Genomic DNA, 17,434 nt, shown 5'->3' with positions numbered 1-17,434 from the left:
GGTCTGCTGAAACCAAGAATGAACTGTCTGCCCTGAATGCCAATGGAAGGAATGAATGGAGGAAACCAGGCACCACCCATTACCTAGAAAATACCATCCTTATCGTGGCAGCTCATGCTGTGGGAATGTTTTTCAGTTGCAGGAAGTGGCAGACTAATCAGGTTCAAGGGAAAGCTGAAGGAGCAAAGTACGGAGAGATCCTTGCTGAAAACCTGCTCCAGAGTGCTTTGGACTTCAGACTGGGGTGACGATTTACCTTCCAACAGGACAACTCCTGTAAGCATACGGCCATAACAATGCAGGAGTGGCCCAGCCAGAGCCCGGACTTGAACCCAATCAAACATCTCTGGAGAGGTCTGGTAATAGCTGACAGAGCTTGAGGGCATCTGCAGCGAAGAATGGGAAAAAAAATCCCCAATTGCAGGTGTGCCAAGATTGCAACGTCATACCCAAGCAGACTTGAGACTGTAGTCACTGCAAAAGGTGCCTCAACAACATACTAGGTAAAGGGTGTAAATACTGATGGAAATGTGGTATTTCAGTTTTGTTTTTTTTTAATTTGCACAAATTTCTATAAACCTGCTTTTGCTTTCTCATTATGGGGAATTGTGTATATAGATTGAGGAGGGAAAAAATGCATATTCATTTTAGAATAAGGCTGTAATGCAATAAACTGGAAAAAAAAATGAAAGGGTCTGAATACTGTGACTACAGCTAACCACTTCTCACGGCAATCCTAGTGAAGGTATATACTATCTTCCACAAAAATGCTTTGTGTATATCAGTCTAACTCCTCTGCCCACTGTGTGTGAGAGATAGCAAAAGCCTATTAGAGTCCGCCTTCATGAATTAAGGTATCTCCTATTTAGCTGCCTTGCATCCCTTAGAGAAAGTTCGGACTTATCTCAAAACCACTCCCGCATTGTCATGGCCGTGTGCTTAGGGGAGTTGTCCTGTTGGAAAGTAAATTGTCACCCCAGTCTGAAGTCCAAAGCACTCTGGAGCAGGTTTTCAGCAAGGATCTCTCCGTACTTTGCTCCATTCAGCTTTCCCTTGATCCTGATTAGTCTGCCAGTTCCTGCAACTGAAAAACATTCCCACAGCATGAGCTTACAGGAATGTAAGGATGGTATTTTCTAGGTAATGGGTGGTGCCTGGTTTCCTGCAGACATGACACTTGGCATTCAGGAAAGACAGTTCATTCTTGGTTTCAGCAGACCAGAGAATCTTGTTTCTAATGCTCCGAGAGTCCTTTAAGTGCCTTTTGATGAACTCCAAGTGGGCTCTCATGTGCCTTTTACTGAGTGGCAGCTTCCATCGGGCCAGTCTACCATAACGGCCTGATTGGTGGAGCGTGGCAGAGAGGGTTGTCCTGCTGGAAAATTCTCTCATCTCCACAGTGGAACGCTGGAGCTCTATCAGAGAGACCCTAGGATTCTTGGTTACCTCCTTGATCCAAGGCCCTTGGATCCTGCCCTCCTCCAGTCCAGAAGAAGGTCCCCTCCAGAGGAACTCTTTTTCTACTTTTGTTAAAGAGATGACTGATACCATCCCTTTCCAGTTAGAGATGGAGGAAGATACCAGACAAAAAAACTCGAAGTTTTGCAATTTGTAGATCCACCAAAAGAAGTTCTTGCAATATGGGTGCATGAGGTGCTCATGGACCTCCAACAGAGATTATGGGAACACCCTTGTACCATACCACCTGTCAATAAACAGACTAATGCCACCTATTTGGTACAGCACATTCCAGGGTTTCAGAAGCCTCAGCTCCCCCACCAATCTGTGGTGGTGGAATCGGCCCAAAAGAAATCTAAAAGAATCAAGCCACATTCATCATCTACTCCTGGGAAGGAGCACAGATTCTTAGACACCATCGGAAGAAAGATGTTCCAAGGCTCAATGCTGGTTTCCAGAATTGTGTCATACCAGCTTGATATGACATAATACCAGCGTAATCTATGGAAACAGCTGCAAGAACTATCTGATTCACTTTCACAACATTTCCAGGATTCTTTTAATAATATAAATTTACAAAGGCCTGGTAGCTGGAAAACATGAGGTCCGTGCAACATATGATAGTTTCGAAACATCATCCAGGATGGCTGCAATGGGTATCAGTGCTCGCAGATGGGTCTGGTTGAAGGCCTCAGACCTTAGGTCAGAGATACAAGACAAGCTCACAGACCTCCCTTGTACAGGAGATAATGTGCGTGAAGCTGTATCACAGCTCAAGGAGCACTCAGAGACTCTACGTCAGCTTTCCTCTGTTCCAGCAGAATCCCAGTCCTCTGCATGCAGACCTCCAAGGAAAGAATCAAAAAAGCCATATTACAGACCACAGAGATACTATCCCCCAGCACCCCGTGGCAGGTCATCAAGGCCTGTGCAAAGAGCCCAAGCCCGACAGCCAAGAGCTCCTAGAGCCCAGCCTCCCCTCCAGACAGGTCCGGCCTTGGGGTTTTGAAGTCTCGCCAGAGAACAGAAGCCTTTCCACCAATCAGACCCAAACTCTACCTTTAGGTGGTTGAATAGCCTTTTTTCATCAAAATTGGTTGCTCATCACCACCGACCAATGGGTATTCTCAATCATATCTCATGGTTACCATCTGGACTTTCTAACTGTACCAAATGATACTCCACCCAGATCATTTTGGACAACTCAAAATCATTCCACGCTTCTACAAAAATAATTATCCACCCTTCTGAGAGCCAGGGAAGTGAAACCAGTTCCCTGACCTCAGCAGGGCAGAGGATTCTACTCCCGATATTCCCTCCTCATCGCAAGTATCTACGCTTTCTGGTGGGACATCAGCATTTCCAGTACCGAGTTCTACCATTCGGGCTTACCTCAGCACCTCGAGTGTTCACAAAGTGCCTGGTAGTGGCAGCGGCTCAGTTACACAAGGAAAGTGTCCATGTTTTTCCCTACCTAGACGACTGGCTCATCAGAAGCCAGTCAAGACAAGGAGCTCTCAACTCTCTCAAGCTCACAATCAATCTACTCCATTCCTTGGAATTCCTAATCAACTACCAGAAATCCCATTTCATACCATCTCGCCTATTGCAATTCATCGGAGCAGAATTAAACACCGTAACGTCAAGAGCTTTCCTTCCAAAAGACCATGCAGACACTCTCATTAGCGAAATCTCTATGCACAGACACATGCGACAGCCCATCAGTTCCTAACTCTGCTCGGCCACATGGCCTCCACAGTTCATGTCACTCCTATGGCCAGATTAGCCATGAGGATCACTCGATGGACATTGAGAACGCAGTGGATACAAGCCATTCAACCACTGTCGTCTCCAGTTCAAATAACTCAACAACTACGTTCCTCTCTCCTCTGGTGGGCGAACACAGACAACTTGCTTACAGGCCTACCTTTCCAACAAACAATTCTGCAAGTAACTTTGACTACCGATGCGTCCACCTTAGGATGGGGAGCGCACATAGGGAATCTCCAAACTCAAGGTACTTGGACGAAACGAAGCAACATTTCAAATCAATCTCCTAGAGCTTCAAGCTATACGTTATGCGCTACATGCGTTCAAGGACTGCCTTTCACACAAGACTGTTCTAATACAAAGACAACACAGTAGCCATGTGGTACCTGAACAAGCAAGGAGGTACAGGCTCATATCTCCTTTGTCAAGAAGCAGCACAAATTTGGGACTGAGCCCCGACACATTCAATGTTTCTCCAGGCCACTTATCTAGCGGGCATACACAACATATTGTAGACCACCTCAGTCATCAGTTCCAACCTCACGAGTGGTCCCTGGATCCCTTAGTAGCGACCAGGATATTTCAACGTTGGGGTTAACCAACAGTGAACCCCTTTGCATCCGAGCTGAATCGCAAAATAGACAAATTCTGCTCCCTATACCATCAGACCAACAAGTTTGCCAGGGACGCCCTTGCTTGCCCCTGGAATTCAGGCCTTGAATACGTGTATCTCCCAATACCTCTAATAACCAAAACTCTAGCGAAGCTACAACAGGACAAGGGGTCCACGATACTCATAGCCCCGTATTGGCCTCAAAGTATGGTTTCCCATACGCCTCGATCTCTCGATCAGAGAACCAATTCTCCTGTGCACAGCACCCACTCTCATTACTCAGGATCAGGGCCGGTTGCGCCATCCCAACCTTCAGTCCCTATCTCTCACAGCCTGGATGTTGAAAGCTTGATCTTGCAACCAACTCAATCTTTCAACTAATGTCTCTTAAGTGCTTGTTGCTTCACGCAAACCTTCCACACGAAAAAACTATCGTTCTAAGTGGACAAGATTCACTACATGGTGTGCACAGAAAGGTTTTGACCCTTTTTCTTGCCCCATGTCATCTTTATTAGATTATCTTTGGCACCTCTCAGACTCAGGTCTCCAGACCTCGTTGGTAAGAGTGCATCTCGGTGCAATCTCAGCGTACCATAATACAATAGGGGATGCACCGATATCAATGCAACCCCTTGTTGGTAGATTTATGAGAAGTTTAATTCACCTTAAACTCCCATTACGTCCACCAGTCACTGAATGGGACCTTAATGTAGTACTAACAAGACTCATGCGTTCTCCTTTTGAACCCATGAATTCCTGCGATATTAAATTTCTTACATGGAAGTCTCTATTCTTGATAGCCATTACATCTGCTAGAAGGGTTAGTGAGTTAGAAGCACTTGTCACATACTCACCCCATACAAAATTCCTACATGATCGAGTGGTACTCCGTACACATCCAAAATTCCTTCCCAAGGTAGTTACAGAATTCCATTTGAATCAATCCATAGTCTTATCCACATTCTTCCCAAGACCTCACTCTCACCAAGGTGAAAGTGTTTTGCACACCTTGGACTGTAAACGTGCACTTGCATATTACCTAGATCGCACCGCAGTCCATAGGAAGTCCACCCAACTCTTTGTTTCTTTTGATCCAAACAAACCGGTTAAAGCAGTGGGCAAGCAAACTCTCTCCAACTGGCTTGCAGACTGTATAGAGTTCTGCTATGCAAAAGCAGGCCTTCCTCTCCAAGGGCGAGTAAAGGCGCACTCAGTAAGAGCAATATCAGCTTCAGTAGCGCACTATCGTTCTGTGCCAATAGCTGACATATGTAAAGCTGCAACATGGAGTTCCCTTCACACCTTTGCAGCTCACTACTGTTTGGACAAGGAAGGAAGAAAAGATTCTGCCTACAGACAATCTGTCTTAAAGAACTTGTTTCCATCATAATCCCAACTCCTTCTACATCCAACCTGCTGTGATTTTCGGCTGCCTCATTTGTTTTTTCCAACAGTTCACCAGTTATTGTGCCTGCTCCACAATATGTTCCCTGTTGGTCCATTACACAATGATTCAGCCGTAGCCTGCTAATCACCCATATGTGAGGACTAGCATCCTGCTGTCCTGGGATAACACCTATTACAAGGTAAGTAATTTTGCTTTTTCCAGTATTCCAAAAATTGTATGCTTATGTGATCAGACTAGGTTCCCCTACCCCAACAAGGCTCTGGGCAGGTGGGGGAAACAGAGGGAACGAAGTTTCCCACTCATGGGAACTAAAACCCCACACCATGATAAAACAAAAAATGGCATCTAGAGCACTTAAGGAGCCAGCAGCTTACACTTCTGCTCTGACATGCTCCAAAGGAGCCAACTGGGTGTTTCCGGCAGTGATGGGAAATAAAGAACTGTGGCAGGGAACAACAAAGCAAGAAAATCAGCTCACCGCAAGAGCACATGGCTGCAGAATAACAAACAGTTTATTCTCACCAAAAGACCAGCATGACCTGTACTAGGAAAGAAGTGCTATCAGCTTGAAGGAAGGGGAGGAAGAGGAGCTGTAGCTTCTCCAAAATGCTCTTAGCCTCACCCCAACAGCTGCCTCAATACTCATCGAGGGGGGGGGGGGGGGGGGGGTGAAACACAGCAAAATCTACCAAGCCACATTAACAGAGCTTTACCTAGTTGGGGCTGGGCGGGATGTGCAAGAAGAGTAAGAAAAGAGAGCCCAGGCCCAAGAAGAGGAGGTGAGAATTAAGAATGAAATCACTGCATTTTCTTTTTGTTCGTTAGCAACACCTTCTTTGCATAAACAAACTTTCAAAACTGAAAGAGAGAAGGACTAGCTGTTACATTATTACAATATTTCAAAATACTTTTGCTTATTTAGAGGCCACTAAGTTCCTGAGTGGATCTCTGGCCTAAATGTTATGAAAACAAGCATGTAGGATCAGACCCTGCCCCAGCACTCTAGGATCCCCCAAATGCACTGTCATCAAAATTCCGGCACTGGCTAATCCAAGGCGGTACCTACCCTATTGGATGGCCCAGGGAGACTGCTCCTCCATGTATGTTCACTTTCTCTGGATCAAGCTCCAGCATCTTGATATTAGCTAACACAACCACACTAAAGGCTTCATTTATTTCCCACATGGCTATATCTTCTTTTTTCAGACCTGCATCATCAAGAACCTGCACGTAGTGAAAACATTACATTGTCAACACGTCCATTCCAACTTACAGCCACGTTATCATTTCTCGTTGCACAGCCAACATGTAGGTTTGCTTTAAGGACTGAAAAAGGTCGAACTGGCTCATAAGTTTCATCCAAGGCACTTCTCTGCCTTCAGGATGTCCTTGCTCCTGAGTAGGCTAGAGGCAGATATAGGGAACAGTATATCCTAGCCCAAGTGAGACTGGTCCATCTATCACTCACCTACAGCTTGTTCACTTTTGCCACATTAGCATAAAAATTCTGCCATGGGATAAGGGCAGATCAGAACTGTGCAATATCTTTATCTGGTATATGCCCTATTCACAAATATGCTCTGATTCAACTTGGATTTTGTTTTGGACCTTAGTTTTTCTCTAGTGAGAAGAAATACATTTAAAAAAAAGCATAAGATAAAGTACCTCAGCAGTTTGTCAGCTGATAAAAATAATGGAAGAATTTGCTGAAATAAATGTAGCAGAGGAAGATGCCTATGTGGTTTGAAGCCACACAATCAGTTGAAAGGAAACCTTTACCTGTAATGGTTGTTCGCTGATCAGAGGTCATATGACCAGCAGCGCATGCAGAGCAAGGACTCTGCTCGAGCTTTTCCAGAAAATCATGCATGGGGGCAAGGGGCTCCCTGGCCATGCTTCCCCTAGCTTTTTGTGGGCTGAGTGCACAATAAAGTTCTTGTGAGCACTACAGCGTACAGCTCTACGCTCCGTGTTCTCTGAAGTACCATTCTAAATTCCTCTTCTTGTGTGTGCTGCCGAGAGTGAACACTGTTCCCTGGGCACCCCCTGACTTGCTGGGGTTTTGGTTTTTTTTTTGCTTTGAACCAAGGCCCCCAGTTTCTTGCAGCGGCCCAAGGTAGATTCTGTAGCAATTCCATGGCCCATGTGCATATAGGGGTAGATTTTATAAAGTTGCGCACACGCGTACTTTTGTTCGCGCACCAGGCGCGAAAAAGAGTACGCAGGATTTCAACAGATACGCGCGTATCCATTAAAATCCGGGGTCGGCGCGCGCAAGGCTGCCCAAAATCGGCAGCCTGTGCGCGCCGAGCCACACAGCCTGCCTCCGTTCCCTCCGGCCTCCCCCCACCTTCCCCTACCTAACCCATCCCCCCGGCCCTATCTACACCCCCCCCTACTTTTGTCGCGAAAGTTACGATTGCTCGAGGCAGGCGTAACTTGCACGCGACAGGCCGGCGCGCCATGTTCCGGTCTGGGGGCTGGTCCGGAGGCCGTGGCCACGCCCCTGGGCCAGAACCATGCCCGCGGCCCCACCCCCGGCTGACGCAACAGCCGCATCACGCCCCCCCCCAGGAAAACCCCGGGACTTGCGCGTGCCGGAAGCCTATGCAAGATAGGCTCGGCGCGTGCAGGGGGGGGGGTTGGGGTAGGTTTTCGGGGGGTACGCGTGTAACCCTCTGAAAATCTACCCTATAGAGGATACATTTAGAGAACCGTTGTCAAAGCCACTCGGGTGGGTAAATAGCTATTTGTATGCATAAACTGGTTATCTGAAAATGCCCCTCCCTCACTGCAGTTAAAAGAACATAACATTCACGGAGGCATGTTAGGCTGGGGGGGGGAGAAAGATAATGCATTTTCAACCATGCACGACTTATTTTCCATGGGGAAAAAAATACCTGCATAAACAGCAGGTCCAAGTGACCCCCCCCCCCCACATACTTTGTACCTACAGCAAATTTCAAAGCAAAGGTACGTGCTTCCCGTCACTTTCAAAACCGGCCCAATTGCCCCAGTAGGCACTGCCCTCTCCAAGCTTTGCTTCATCATTCACATTTATTATATTTTTCTCAAAAAATAAGAAGGCCAATTTTCAGCAGATACCCAGATAGCCAAGTTAGCTGGTTCATTTTATCTGGCTAACTTGGTCGAGAGAGTCAGGGGCACGGCTGTGCCACCAAATAAACTCAGTTAGCCAGATAAGTTTGTCAAACTGACTCTAAGATATTCAAATATCTGTCCTAGACTTATCCAGCTAACAGATCGATACTCTAAGGCCGCGGTAGAAACAGTGCGGCAGTGCCGGGCGCACCCTCGTTCCCCGCACGCACAGTTCTCTTCACCTACCGCTCGATACTCTCTTCAAATTGCATGCAAATGCATGCCGCGGTTGCGAAGCGTTAGGCCCGCGCAACCCATTTTACTGTATAGGCGCTAATACAGCGCCTATACAGTATCCTGGGTGCACTGGTGCCTGTCATTTCAAATGACATTTGAAATGACAGGTACCAGGAAGTGGATGGTTCCCCCCCTCCCAAAGCAAGGCGCAGGGCGAAAATTAAAACGGGAATAAAGTGTAAAAAATGGGGGTAAAACCAAAGGGAGTAAAGTGTAAAAAACCATGGACGACCTCCATATTAACATTGCGGCGTAAGTTGTTTATATATATATGTATAAATACCTGTCACTTTCCGAATCCCCCAGGCGTGCGGTCATCTAGGCGGCGGTGGCGGTGGGAGCGGGTGGGCGCGCGTTGGATCCAGGCGGCGGTGGGAGCCGGCGGGCGGGTGGGCGCGTGTTCGATCCAGGCCGCGGCCGGGTGGGCGTGCATTCATCCAGGCAGAGGGAGCCGGCGGTGAAAGCGGCCTCCGGAGGCTGCTTTCGCCGCTGGCACCCTCTGCCTGGATGAATGCACAGCCCCCGCCGCCAGTGAATGAATGCCGTGCGATTTCGGCGCTCAAGGCAGTCACATGGCGTGACGTCAAGCGTCGTGACGTCACGCCTTGAGCGCCGAAATCGCACGGGCATTCATTCACTGCTGGCTGGGGCCGTGCATTCATCCAGGCAGAGGGAGCCGGCGGCGAAAGCGGCCTCCGGAGGCCGCTTTCGCCACCGGCTCCCTCTGCCTGGATGAATGCACGCCCACCCGGCCGCGGCCTGGATCGAACACGCGCCCACCCGCCCCCCACCGCCGCCTGGATCCAATGCGCGCCCACCCGCTCGCCGGCTCCCACCGCCGCCGCCTGGATGAACGGGCGCCCGCCGGCTCCCACCACTGCCTGGATCCAGCGCGCGCCCACCCACCCGCCGGCTCCCACCGCCGCCGCCGCCTCGATAACCGCACGCCTGGGGGATTCGGAAAGTGACAGGTATTTATACATATATATAAACAACTTGCGCTGCAATGTTAATATGGAGGTCGTCCATGGTTTTTTACACTTTACTCCCTTTGGTTTTACCCCCATTTTTTTACACTTTATTCCCGTTTTAATTTTCGAACACCACACTAACACCAAGTAGAGGGTAGCGGTAAACTAACAGGTTAAGGACGCGGCAAAATAGCGGGTTACAAAGGAGATAATCTGAGCGCGCGTCACAGTATCGGAGGGGAATAGCTAATTCCTTCATTATACAGCTAATTCGTTCATTTACATATCATATACATGCTGGGTGCGGAAAGGGTTATGCGTCTGTTTTAAGAAGCGCTAAGGACGCGTGAAACTGGAGACTGTATCGCTGGATCGCCTTACGCGTCCGAATTGTGCGCTCCCAGCACGTTACAGACGGGAAATCTTCAACCGCACGTTACAGTATCGATCTGTCTGTAAACTGGATATCGGTGAAAAACAGTCCCCGTCCCGCCCCGCCCCCAACTTCTCTGGCTAACCAGGTATCCAGATAAACAGCTGGCAAAGTGGCAGGCGCTCAGCACGGCTAATATTCATTTAGTGCCACGAGCCAGTTCAGCTGGACTTTATCCAGGTGCTGAATATGGGCCTCACTAAGTTTAACCTTGGTTATGTGTATCTGGTTAGTTGTTTGTGTTAAGTTTCCCATAAAAATAAGAATCAAACAAGTTGTAAGTGATACCTTTTTATTGGACTAACAAAACATTTATTATTTATTTATTTATTTAAGTTTTTTTATATACCAACATTCAGGACGATAGTCCCATCATGCTGGTTCACAAGAAACAGGGGTGCAATAATAATAAGACTTTACAATTTGAACAAAAGTGCAGAAAAGCAGCGATGAGTTTTCGAGGGATATCCTTTCTTCATCAGGTCAGTTTAAATGGTATAACAAAAGGTGAGGCATGAGGCTGCCTGCATATACCACAAAGTTGCAGGTTGCATTGCAGCTTAGTAAAGGAATAGGGCAGGGTTTGATAAAAGACACAGGTACTAGGACACCACAAGCTTTTCATAAATGTTCTGTATTTTATTTCCTCCTGCTTTCTTCTGTCTCTATGTATCACATCCTTTCTGCCACTCCTAATTATACCCGTTCTACTCCTGTAGAATCCTATCCTGCCTGCCTTTTTTACTTGGTTGCTCTCCTCCTCAGTTTCCATCTCTTCCCTTGCTTTCTCACTCTGTTCACGCCTCTACTCATCTTTCATCCCTCCCCTTCTAATGTTCTACTCTCCCACCTCAATGCATCTTTTGGTCTTCCCTACCAATTTGCATTCAGACCTCTCTACCCTCTTCTTTTTTGGCTCTGATTTCCTCCTGCTCCTTTTGGTTTCCAACTCCCTTGGAAATAGTCTCAGTGTGACATGTGCCTTCATCCGCAACTCCCAGGGGTTCTTCTCTCATTATATACCCCTCACATCTGTTCTAACCCTTGTGACAGTCTTGGAAGTCAGCTCCTTCTGGAATCTGGTACATGTATACCCAGAGTCTGAAGGTTAGGGGCTACCATTGAGCGACGGCAGACTCCCTTCCCTCTGTGGCTCTTCAAGCTGTTTCCCTCAGCAGCCCCAAGCCAGCTGTAGAAGTAGAGGCCAGGCTTGGGAATCAGATGCAGGTGTCCTAGCTGGCATGAGAATGGTGAGTGGTGGCACTGAGTTCCTAGACCAGATCTCTCTCCTCATTCTTCTAGTCTCTCATCCCAACAGCCCTTCATCGCTGTCCCTCCCCTCTGTTCTAGCCTCTCGCTTTTCCAAGCCATGGTTTCCTTTTTGCCAATCTCCTCCAGCCTACCAGAACAAGGACAATGACAAGCCTGGAGCTTACAAGGCCGGTGCTTTCATTGGGCAAACTAGGCCAAAGTTTTGGAAGCAGCAAAATCCTACCAGCATGAAACCCAGATGAGTTTTGTACTGCCAAAAAAGGGAAGACCGTTCTAGAGCCACTGCTACTAGTAGGAGGGATTGCTGGTTTAGAGTTAAGTTGGGGGAGGGGATACATGACCAAAGGCTCACCTATGGCCCCAAATACTCTCGGCTTCAGCCCTGCTGAAGCTGTTCTTCTTGCTCACATCATTTTCTTTCACCCTGCCAATGACCTACCCATACCTTGATCTTTTGCTTTTCTCCATTACTTGTTCAATTATCCTCCCCTGTCTGTACCTTCCTGCTATCTCTCAAAGTCTCTTCCCTCACCACATCTGCCCCATCCTCAAAAGATCCTCTTGCTGCCTGTCTTTGCCTCCTAGGTTTCTTCCACCCTCCTGGACATGCAGCAGCCTCTGCTTTCTATATAAGAAAATTATTCCTTACCTGCTAATTTTCGTTCCTGTAGTACTGTGGATCAGTCCAGACGATGGGTTATGTCCCCCGTCCAGCAGATGGAGTCAGAACAAAAACTTCTGGGGGAGGTCCTATATAACCTCACCTCCCTTGCCTCAATTCTCAGTAACTAACAAAGCCAAGAAAAGAAGAGACGGAGGGATCAAGTAACCAAACGCACTCAAGGTAAAATGAGACCAAATCCGCAACTGCAGTATAACCCCAACGGAAAACTTGCGAACAGAACTGTAAGAGAAAAAGTCCCTGAAACACCAGAGAGCACAGAGATGAATCTGAATTGACATACGAGCAGAGGTGTCTCACATCAAATCCCCCAAATATAGGGAGGGTGTCTGGACTGATCCATGGTACTAGAGGAACAAAAATTAGCAGGTAAGGAATAATTTTCTTTTCCCTGTACGTACCAGGATCAGTCCAGACGGTGGGATGTACCAAAGCTTCCCTACTATGGGTGGGCCGTAGACTGCCCCGCTCGAATGACTCTGTCCCCAAAGGAACCAAAAGTTGGCACCCGGACGTCCAGGCTATAGTGACTTGCGAAGGTATGGAGCGACTTCCAAGTGGCCGCCCTGTAGATCTCCTGTGAGGACACCGAATTACTCTCCGCCCAAGACGTAGCTTGAGAGCGAAGGGAGTGAGCCTTAACTCCCAGCGGCGGGTGTTGTCCAGCACCAAGATATGCGGCGACAATCGCTCCCTTCAGCCAACGGGCGATGGTCGGTTTGGAGGCCATACGACCCTTCTTAGATCCCGACCAAAGGATGAACAAGTGATCCGAAAGCCGGAACTCACTGATGACCTCCAGATAATGCATCAGACATTGCTTAACATCTAGCTTGCGAAGATCACTAGAATCCGTCGAGGAAAAAGAAGGCAATTCAACTGACTGGTTGAGGTGAAAAGCCGAGACCACCTTGGGTAGAAAAGATGGTACCGTGCGCAAAGAAAGCCCCTCGTCAGTGAAACGGAGGTATGGCTCTCGGCAGGATAATGCTTGAAGTTCGGAAATGCGACGCGCCGAGCTGATTGCTACCAGGAAGATCGTCTTGAGGGTGAGATCCTTGAGGGTGGCGGCCCGAAGAGGCTCAAAAGGTGGTCCGCTGAGACCGCGGAGTACCAGGTTGAGATTCCATGAGGGACAAGGGGGTCGTAGCGGTGGCTTCAGGTGCTTTACCCCCTTGAGGAAATGCAGGATATCCGGATGAGATGAGAGTAGCAAGTCATTCCCGTTGTGAAGAAAAGCTCCCAAGGCCGCCACTTGAACCCGGATGGAGTTATAAGCTAGACCCAAGTCCATACCATCCTGCAAGAATAAGAGAATCTGTGCCACCGAGGCATGGGTCGGCTGAATGGTATGGGACACGCACCAAGTCTCAAAGACCTTCCACATACGAACGTAAGTAACAGAGGTGGACGTTTACCGTGCCCGCAGTAGGGTAGATATTACCGCCTCCGGATACCCTCGGTGCCTCAACTTACACCTCTCAAAAGCCAGGCCGCAAGACAGAAGCGATCTGCTTCCTCGAAAAATATTGGACCTTGTCGGAGAAGACGCTGAAGATGACTGAGACGTACCGGACCCGCCTCCGCCAGGTTGAGGAGGTCTGTGAACCACGGCCGTTGAGGCCACTCCGGCGCCACCAGGATTACCAGACCCTGATGACCCTCTATCCTCCGAAGTACCTTTCCCACGAGGGGCCACGGAAGGAAGACATAAATTAGGATCTGCCGGGGCCACGGTAGTACCAGGGCATCGACCCCTTCCGCGCCGTGCTCTCTTCTGCGGCTGAAGAAGCGAGGAGCCTTTGCATTGCCGGCTGTGGCCATGAGATCCATGTGGGGGATCCCCCAATGCCGTACTATCAGACGCATTGCTTCCTCAGAGAGTTCCCATTCTCCGGGATCTAAGTGCTGACGGCTTAGGAAGTCCGCCTGCACGTTGTCCACGCCTGCAATGTTTGAGGCTGCCAGGTATAGCAAATGGAGCTCCGCCCATTGCATCAGCTTGTCTGCTTCCAATGAGACGTGACGGCTTCTCGTGCCTCCCTGGCAATTTATGTACGCCACCGTGGTCGTGTTGTCCGAGAGAATCCTGACTGCCCGATGGCAAACCAGTGGGAGGAAACCCTTCAATGCTAAGCGGACCGCTCTGGTCTCCAGGCGGTTGATGGGCCACCGTGCTTGATCCGTCGTCCACAGGCCCTGGATTGATCTCGACTGACAGACCGCTCCCCAGCCGGAGAGGCTGGCATCCGTGGTGACTACCACCCAGTCCGGAACCTCCAGGGATACACCCTGGGCCAAGTGGTGAGGATCCAGCCACCAGAGGAGGCTGACTTGTGTTGGTCTCGGAATCGGGAGGACCTTCTGAAAATCCCGCGATACCGGTTTCCAGCGGGATAGCAAGGCCTTCTGGAGAGGACGCAAATGCGCAAAAGCCCACAGAACCAGATCTATAGTGGAGGCCATGGTTCCCAGGACCTGTAGGTAATCCCACGCTGTGGGAGAAGAGAGCACCGTGAAACGATGAATCTGCTCGCGCAGCGCTTGTGCCCGCTCCAGCCGCAAAAACACCTTGCCCTCCTTTGTGTCGAAACGCGCACCCAGACAATTCAATGACTGGGATGGAATGAGGTTGCTCTTGGCATTGTTGATGATCCAACCCAAGGAACGGAGCAGTTGTACCACCCTGTCGACCGCTCGATGTCCCTGGGCTAGAGATTTCGCCCATATGAGCCAGTCGTCCAGGTAGGGATGCACCAGGATTCCTTCCCCACGTAGAGCAGCCACCACTACCACCATGATCTTTGTAAAAACGCGTGGCGCTGTTGCCAAACCAAAGGGAAGGGCTTGGAATTGAAAATGTTGCCCCAATATCTTGAAGCGAAGGTAGCGTTGATGCGCCCGGTGGATCGGGATATGAAGGTACGCCTCCATGAGATCCAGCGAGGCCAGGAATTCCCCTTGATGCACTGCTGCCAGTGCATCAAGGGGTCTCCATACGAAACCGCGGAACCCTGAGGAACTTGTTGACGGTCTTGAGATCCAGGATAGGCCGGAAAGTGCCTTCCTTTTTGGGCACCACGAAATAGATGGAATAATGTCCCGGCCCAGCTCGGAGGCGGAAACTAGCACTATCACCCCCAGCGAGAGGAGACGGTCGAGGGTCTGACGAACGGCCCTTCGCTTGTGAAGGAACCCGCATGGGGAGAAGAGGTTGTGCTCACTAAAGGCCAAATTTTCAAAGCCTTTGCGCAAAAAACCGGAGTTTCCGCATGTGGATGGGCCTTGCGCGTGCAGCGCACACTGGCAGCCGGCCGGCACGCGTTACTTGCTTCTGCTCCAGAGAAGCAGTAAGTAATAAAATAAAAAATTTAGGGACAGGTAGGTTATGGTTAGGGGGTGGGGAGGAGTGAGAAAGAGGGAGGAAATGTAGTGAGGGAGGTAGGTAGGGAGGGAACTGGGGAAGGCCTGATTGCGTCGCCACACATATTTTACGAAAATTTGCGCCCCCCCCCCCCCCCTTTTACACTGCCTGCACATATGCTCGCGGATTTTAAAATCCAGCGCGCATGTGCGCGCAGCCATACGATTTTATAACATGCGCATGCTGTAAAATCGGCACATCCATGTGTGCTCGCTGGGAACCGTAAGCACATGGACACACGCGCGCGCTGCTTTGAAAATCTACCCAATATTGAGCTGAGACAGGAACAATGAACTTGAAAACAGTCTTAGATGATAATTTTTTGGCAAACTAGAAACATGTCTTCTGCTTGCCAAGGAGACAGAAAGAATCTGAAAATGGCCAAAGGCCTACCATGGTGCCAGAAACTCTCTCATGGAACATCCTCAAAAAGTAGTCTTTTTGAGGATGTAGAGATGGGAAATCTCTACATTCAGGAAAACTCTAGCAGACTCATCTGACTCGACACGTGACAGGGTCATTGTGGCTGCTCAAAAGAGAAATTAATACTTACCACTGAGCTGTGTCCTTACCTTAGGTATGGCATAAGCAGGCGCAACTGGGAAATCAATGGGATCAATGGCAGAATCTGCAAATGCTGGAAACCAAGAAGCAGATTAATGGACTGAAATACATTTTCCTTCAGAAATAGACAAAATTAATAAATGGATAGCATATTTCAGGACAGCCCAGAGGCCGTACTCTGCACTCCTGGGCAGGGTCTCCGCAGAGGCAGTATTCCAAGCCCCCAGCCCACTGACCAAACTCACGGTCCATACTAGCGGGGTTCCAGAGGAAACAACGTTGTGGGCCCTGACCATCATCTGTCACTGCAATAACTGGGTTGAGATAAAGGGGATATGAAATGGGGAGGAGGGAGGAATCCCAGGTAGTTGCCAATCAACGCTCATGGCACCATTGTTCAATAGAAGCTGATTCCAAATGAACTGGAAACCCAAAAAGAGGGAGCAGAAGCAGCAAAGTGCCAGGTAAAATGTGGAGTACAGTTCATAGTGCCAAATGGTTTGTAAACGTTTCACTCAACCCTGTAAAAATAAATCTTTCATAGAAATCAAATATATAAGTCTTCCATTAACATTATTTCCAAATCATTGTTAACCATATTAAGGCAATAGTTCAAAAGAGGGCTTAATTTCTCAAGGCAATGGCCCAGAACGGTGTTCTATCACTTCTTTTCAGGCATTGCAGCAGGAGTGGTCTACGTCAGCCCCTCCCCCCTCCCGGAGCCTGCATAGAAGGACTGGACCTGCAGCAGACAGCCACTCTGCTCCCTTATCCAGCTCCTCCCCTTTCCCAGCTGTCCCGTAGGGAACAGGAGGAGAGGTGCTGACCCTGAAGAGTAAAGGACAGACACCAAGAAGTTGAAATAGCACAAACCTGAAACTTGCAAACATTGCCAAATATCAATGCTTCATTACTGCTCACAGGTTTCAAGCTTGTGCTAAATTAATTCATCCCCTTTTTTGTGTCCATTACCTAGGGCTTCATTTCTGACAGAATGATCCAGAGCAGTGTTCTGCCAACATTTTTCCCCGAGATGCCACGAATTAGTACAGAGCTGGCAACATAAATCACTTCTGCCTCCCCCCACGGAAAGTGGATAGAGCTAGTAGCAGCACGGATCGTTTCTGGCCACCTAGCTGTTGGAAATAGCAGAACATGTTGAAGCTGCTCAACCTGAAATGAGAGCAGCCACATGGCCTTGATTTCTGTTCAATATGCCAGCACAATTGAGGCTAAGAAGGAGAAAGGAAAATTGGTTCTTACCTGATCATTTTCATTCCTGTAGTACCAAGGATCAGTCCAGACTGCTGGGTTATGCCTCCCTTCCAGCAGATGGAGTCAGAGAAAAGCTGAAAGGCACCCCCTACATAACCTGATGTGCCACCTGCGATCCCCTCAGTATAATGACTATCAAAGCAGAATGAAGTAAAATTTAACAGC

The 17,434-nt window shown here is 48.8% G+C and overlaps 1 protein-coding gene across 1 annotated transcript in view; it reads right to left on the bottom strand.

Moving 5' to 3' along the window:
• The window catches only part of ACAT1 (acetyl-CoA acetyltransferase 1), a 75,773-nt gene that overhangs the window by 3,749 nt on the left and 54,590 nt on the right, over window positions 1-17,434 (bottom strand). The window contains exons 10-11 of the mRNA XM_029602464.1: window positions 16,003-16,067; window positions 6,316-6,473 (exon numbers count right to left, since the gene is read on the bottom strand). Of these exons, the coding sequence (XP_029458324.1) occupies window positions 6,316-6,473; window positions 16,003-16,067 (223 nt within the window). The remainder of the gene's footprint in view (window positions 1-6,315; window positions 6,474-16,002; window positions 16,068-17,434) is intronic.

This window comes from Rhinatrema bivittatum, chromosome 5, assembly GCF_901001135.1.
Source record: "Rhinatrema bivittatum chromosome 5, aRhiBiv1.1, whole genome shotgun sequence".
Taxonomy (NCBI): Eukaryota; Metazoa; Chordata; class Amphibia; order Gymnophiona; family Rhinatrematidae; genus Rhinatrema; species Rhinatrema bivittatum.
Note: the sequence above shows the minus strand (reverse complement) of the source record. Positions and strands in the feature narration are given on the sequence as shown.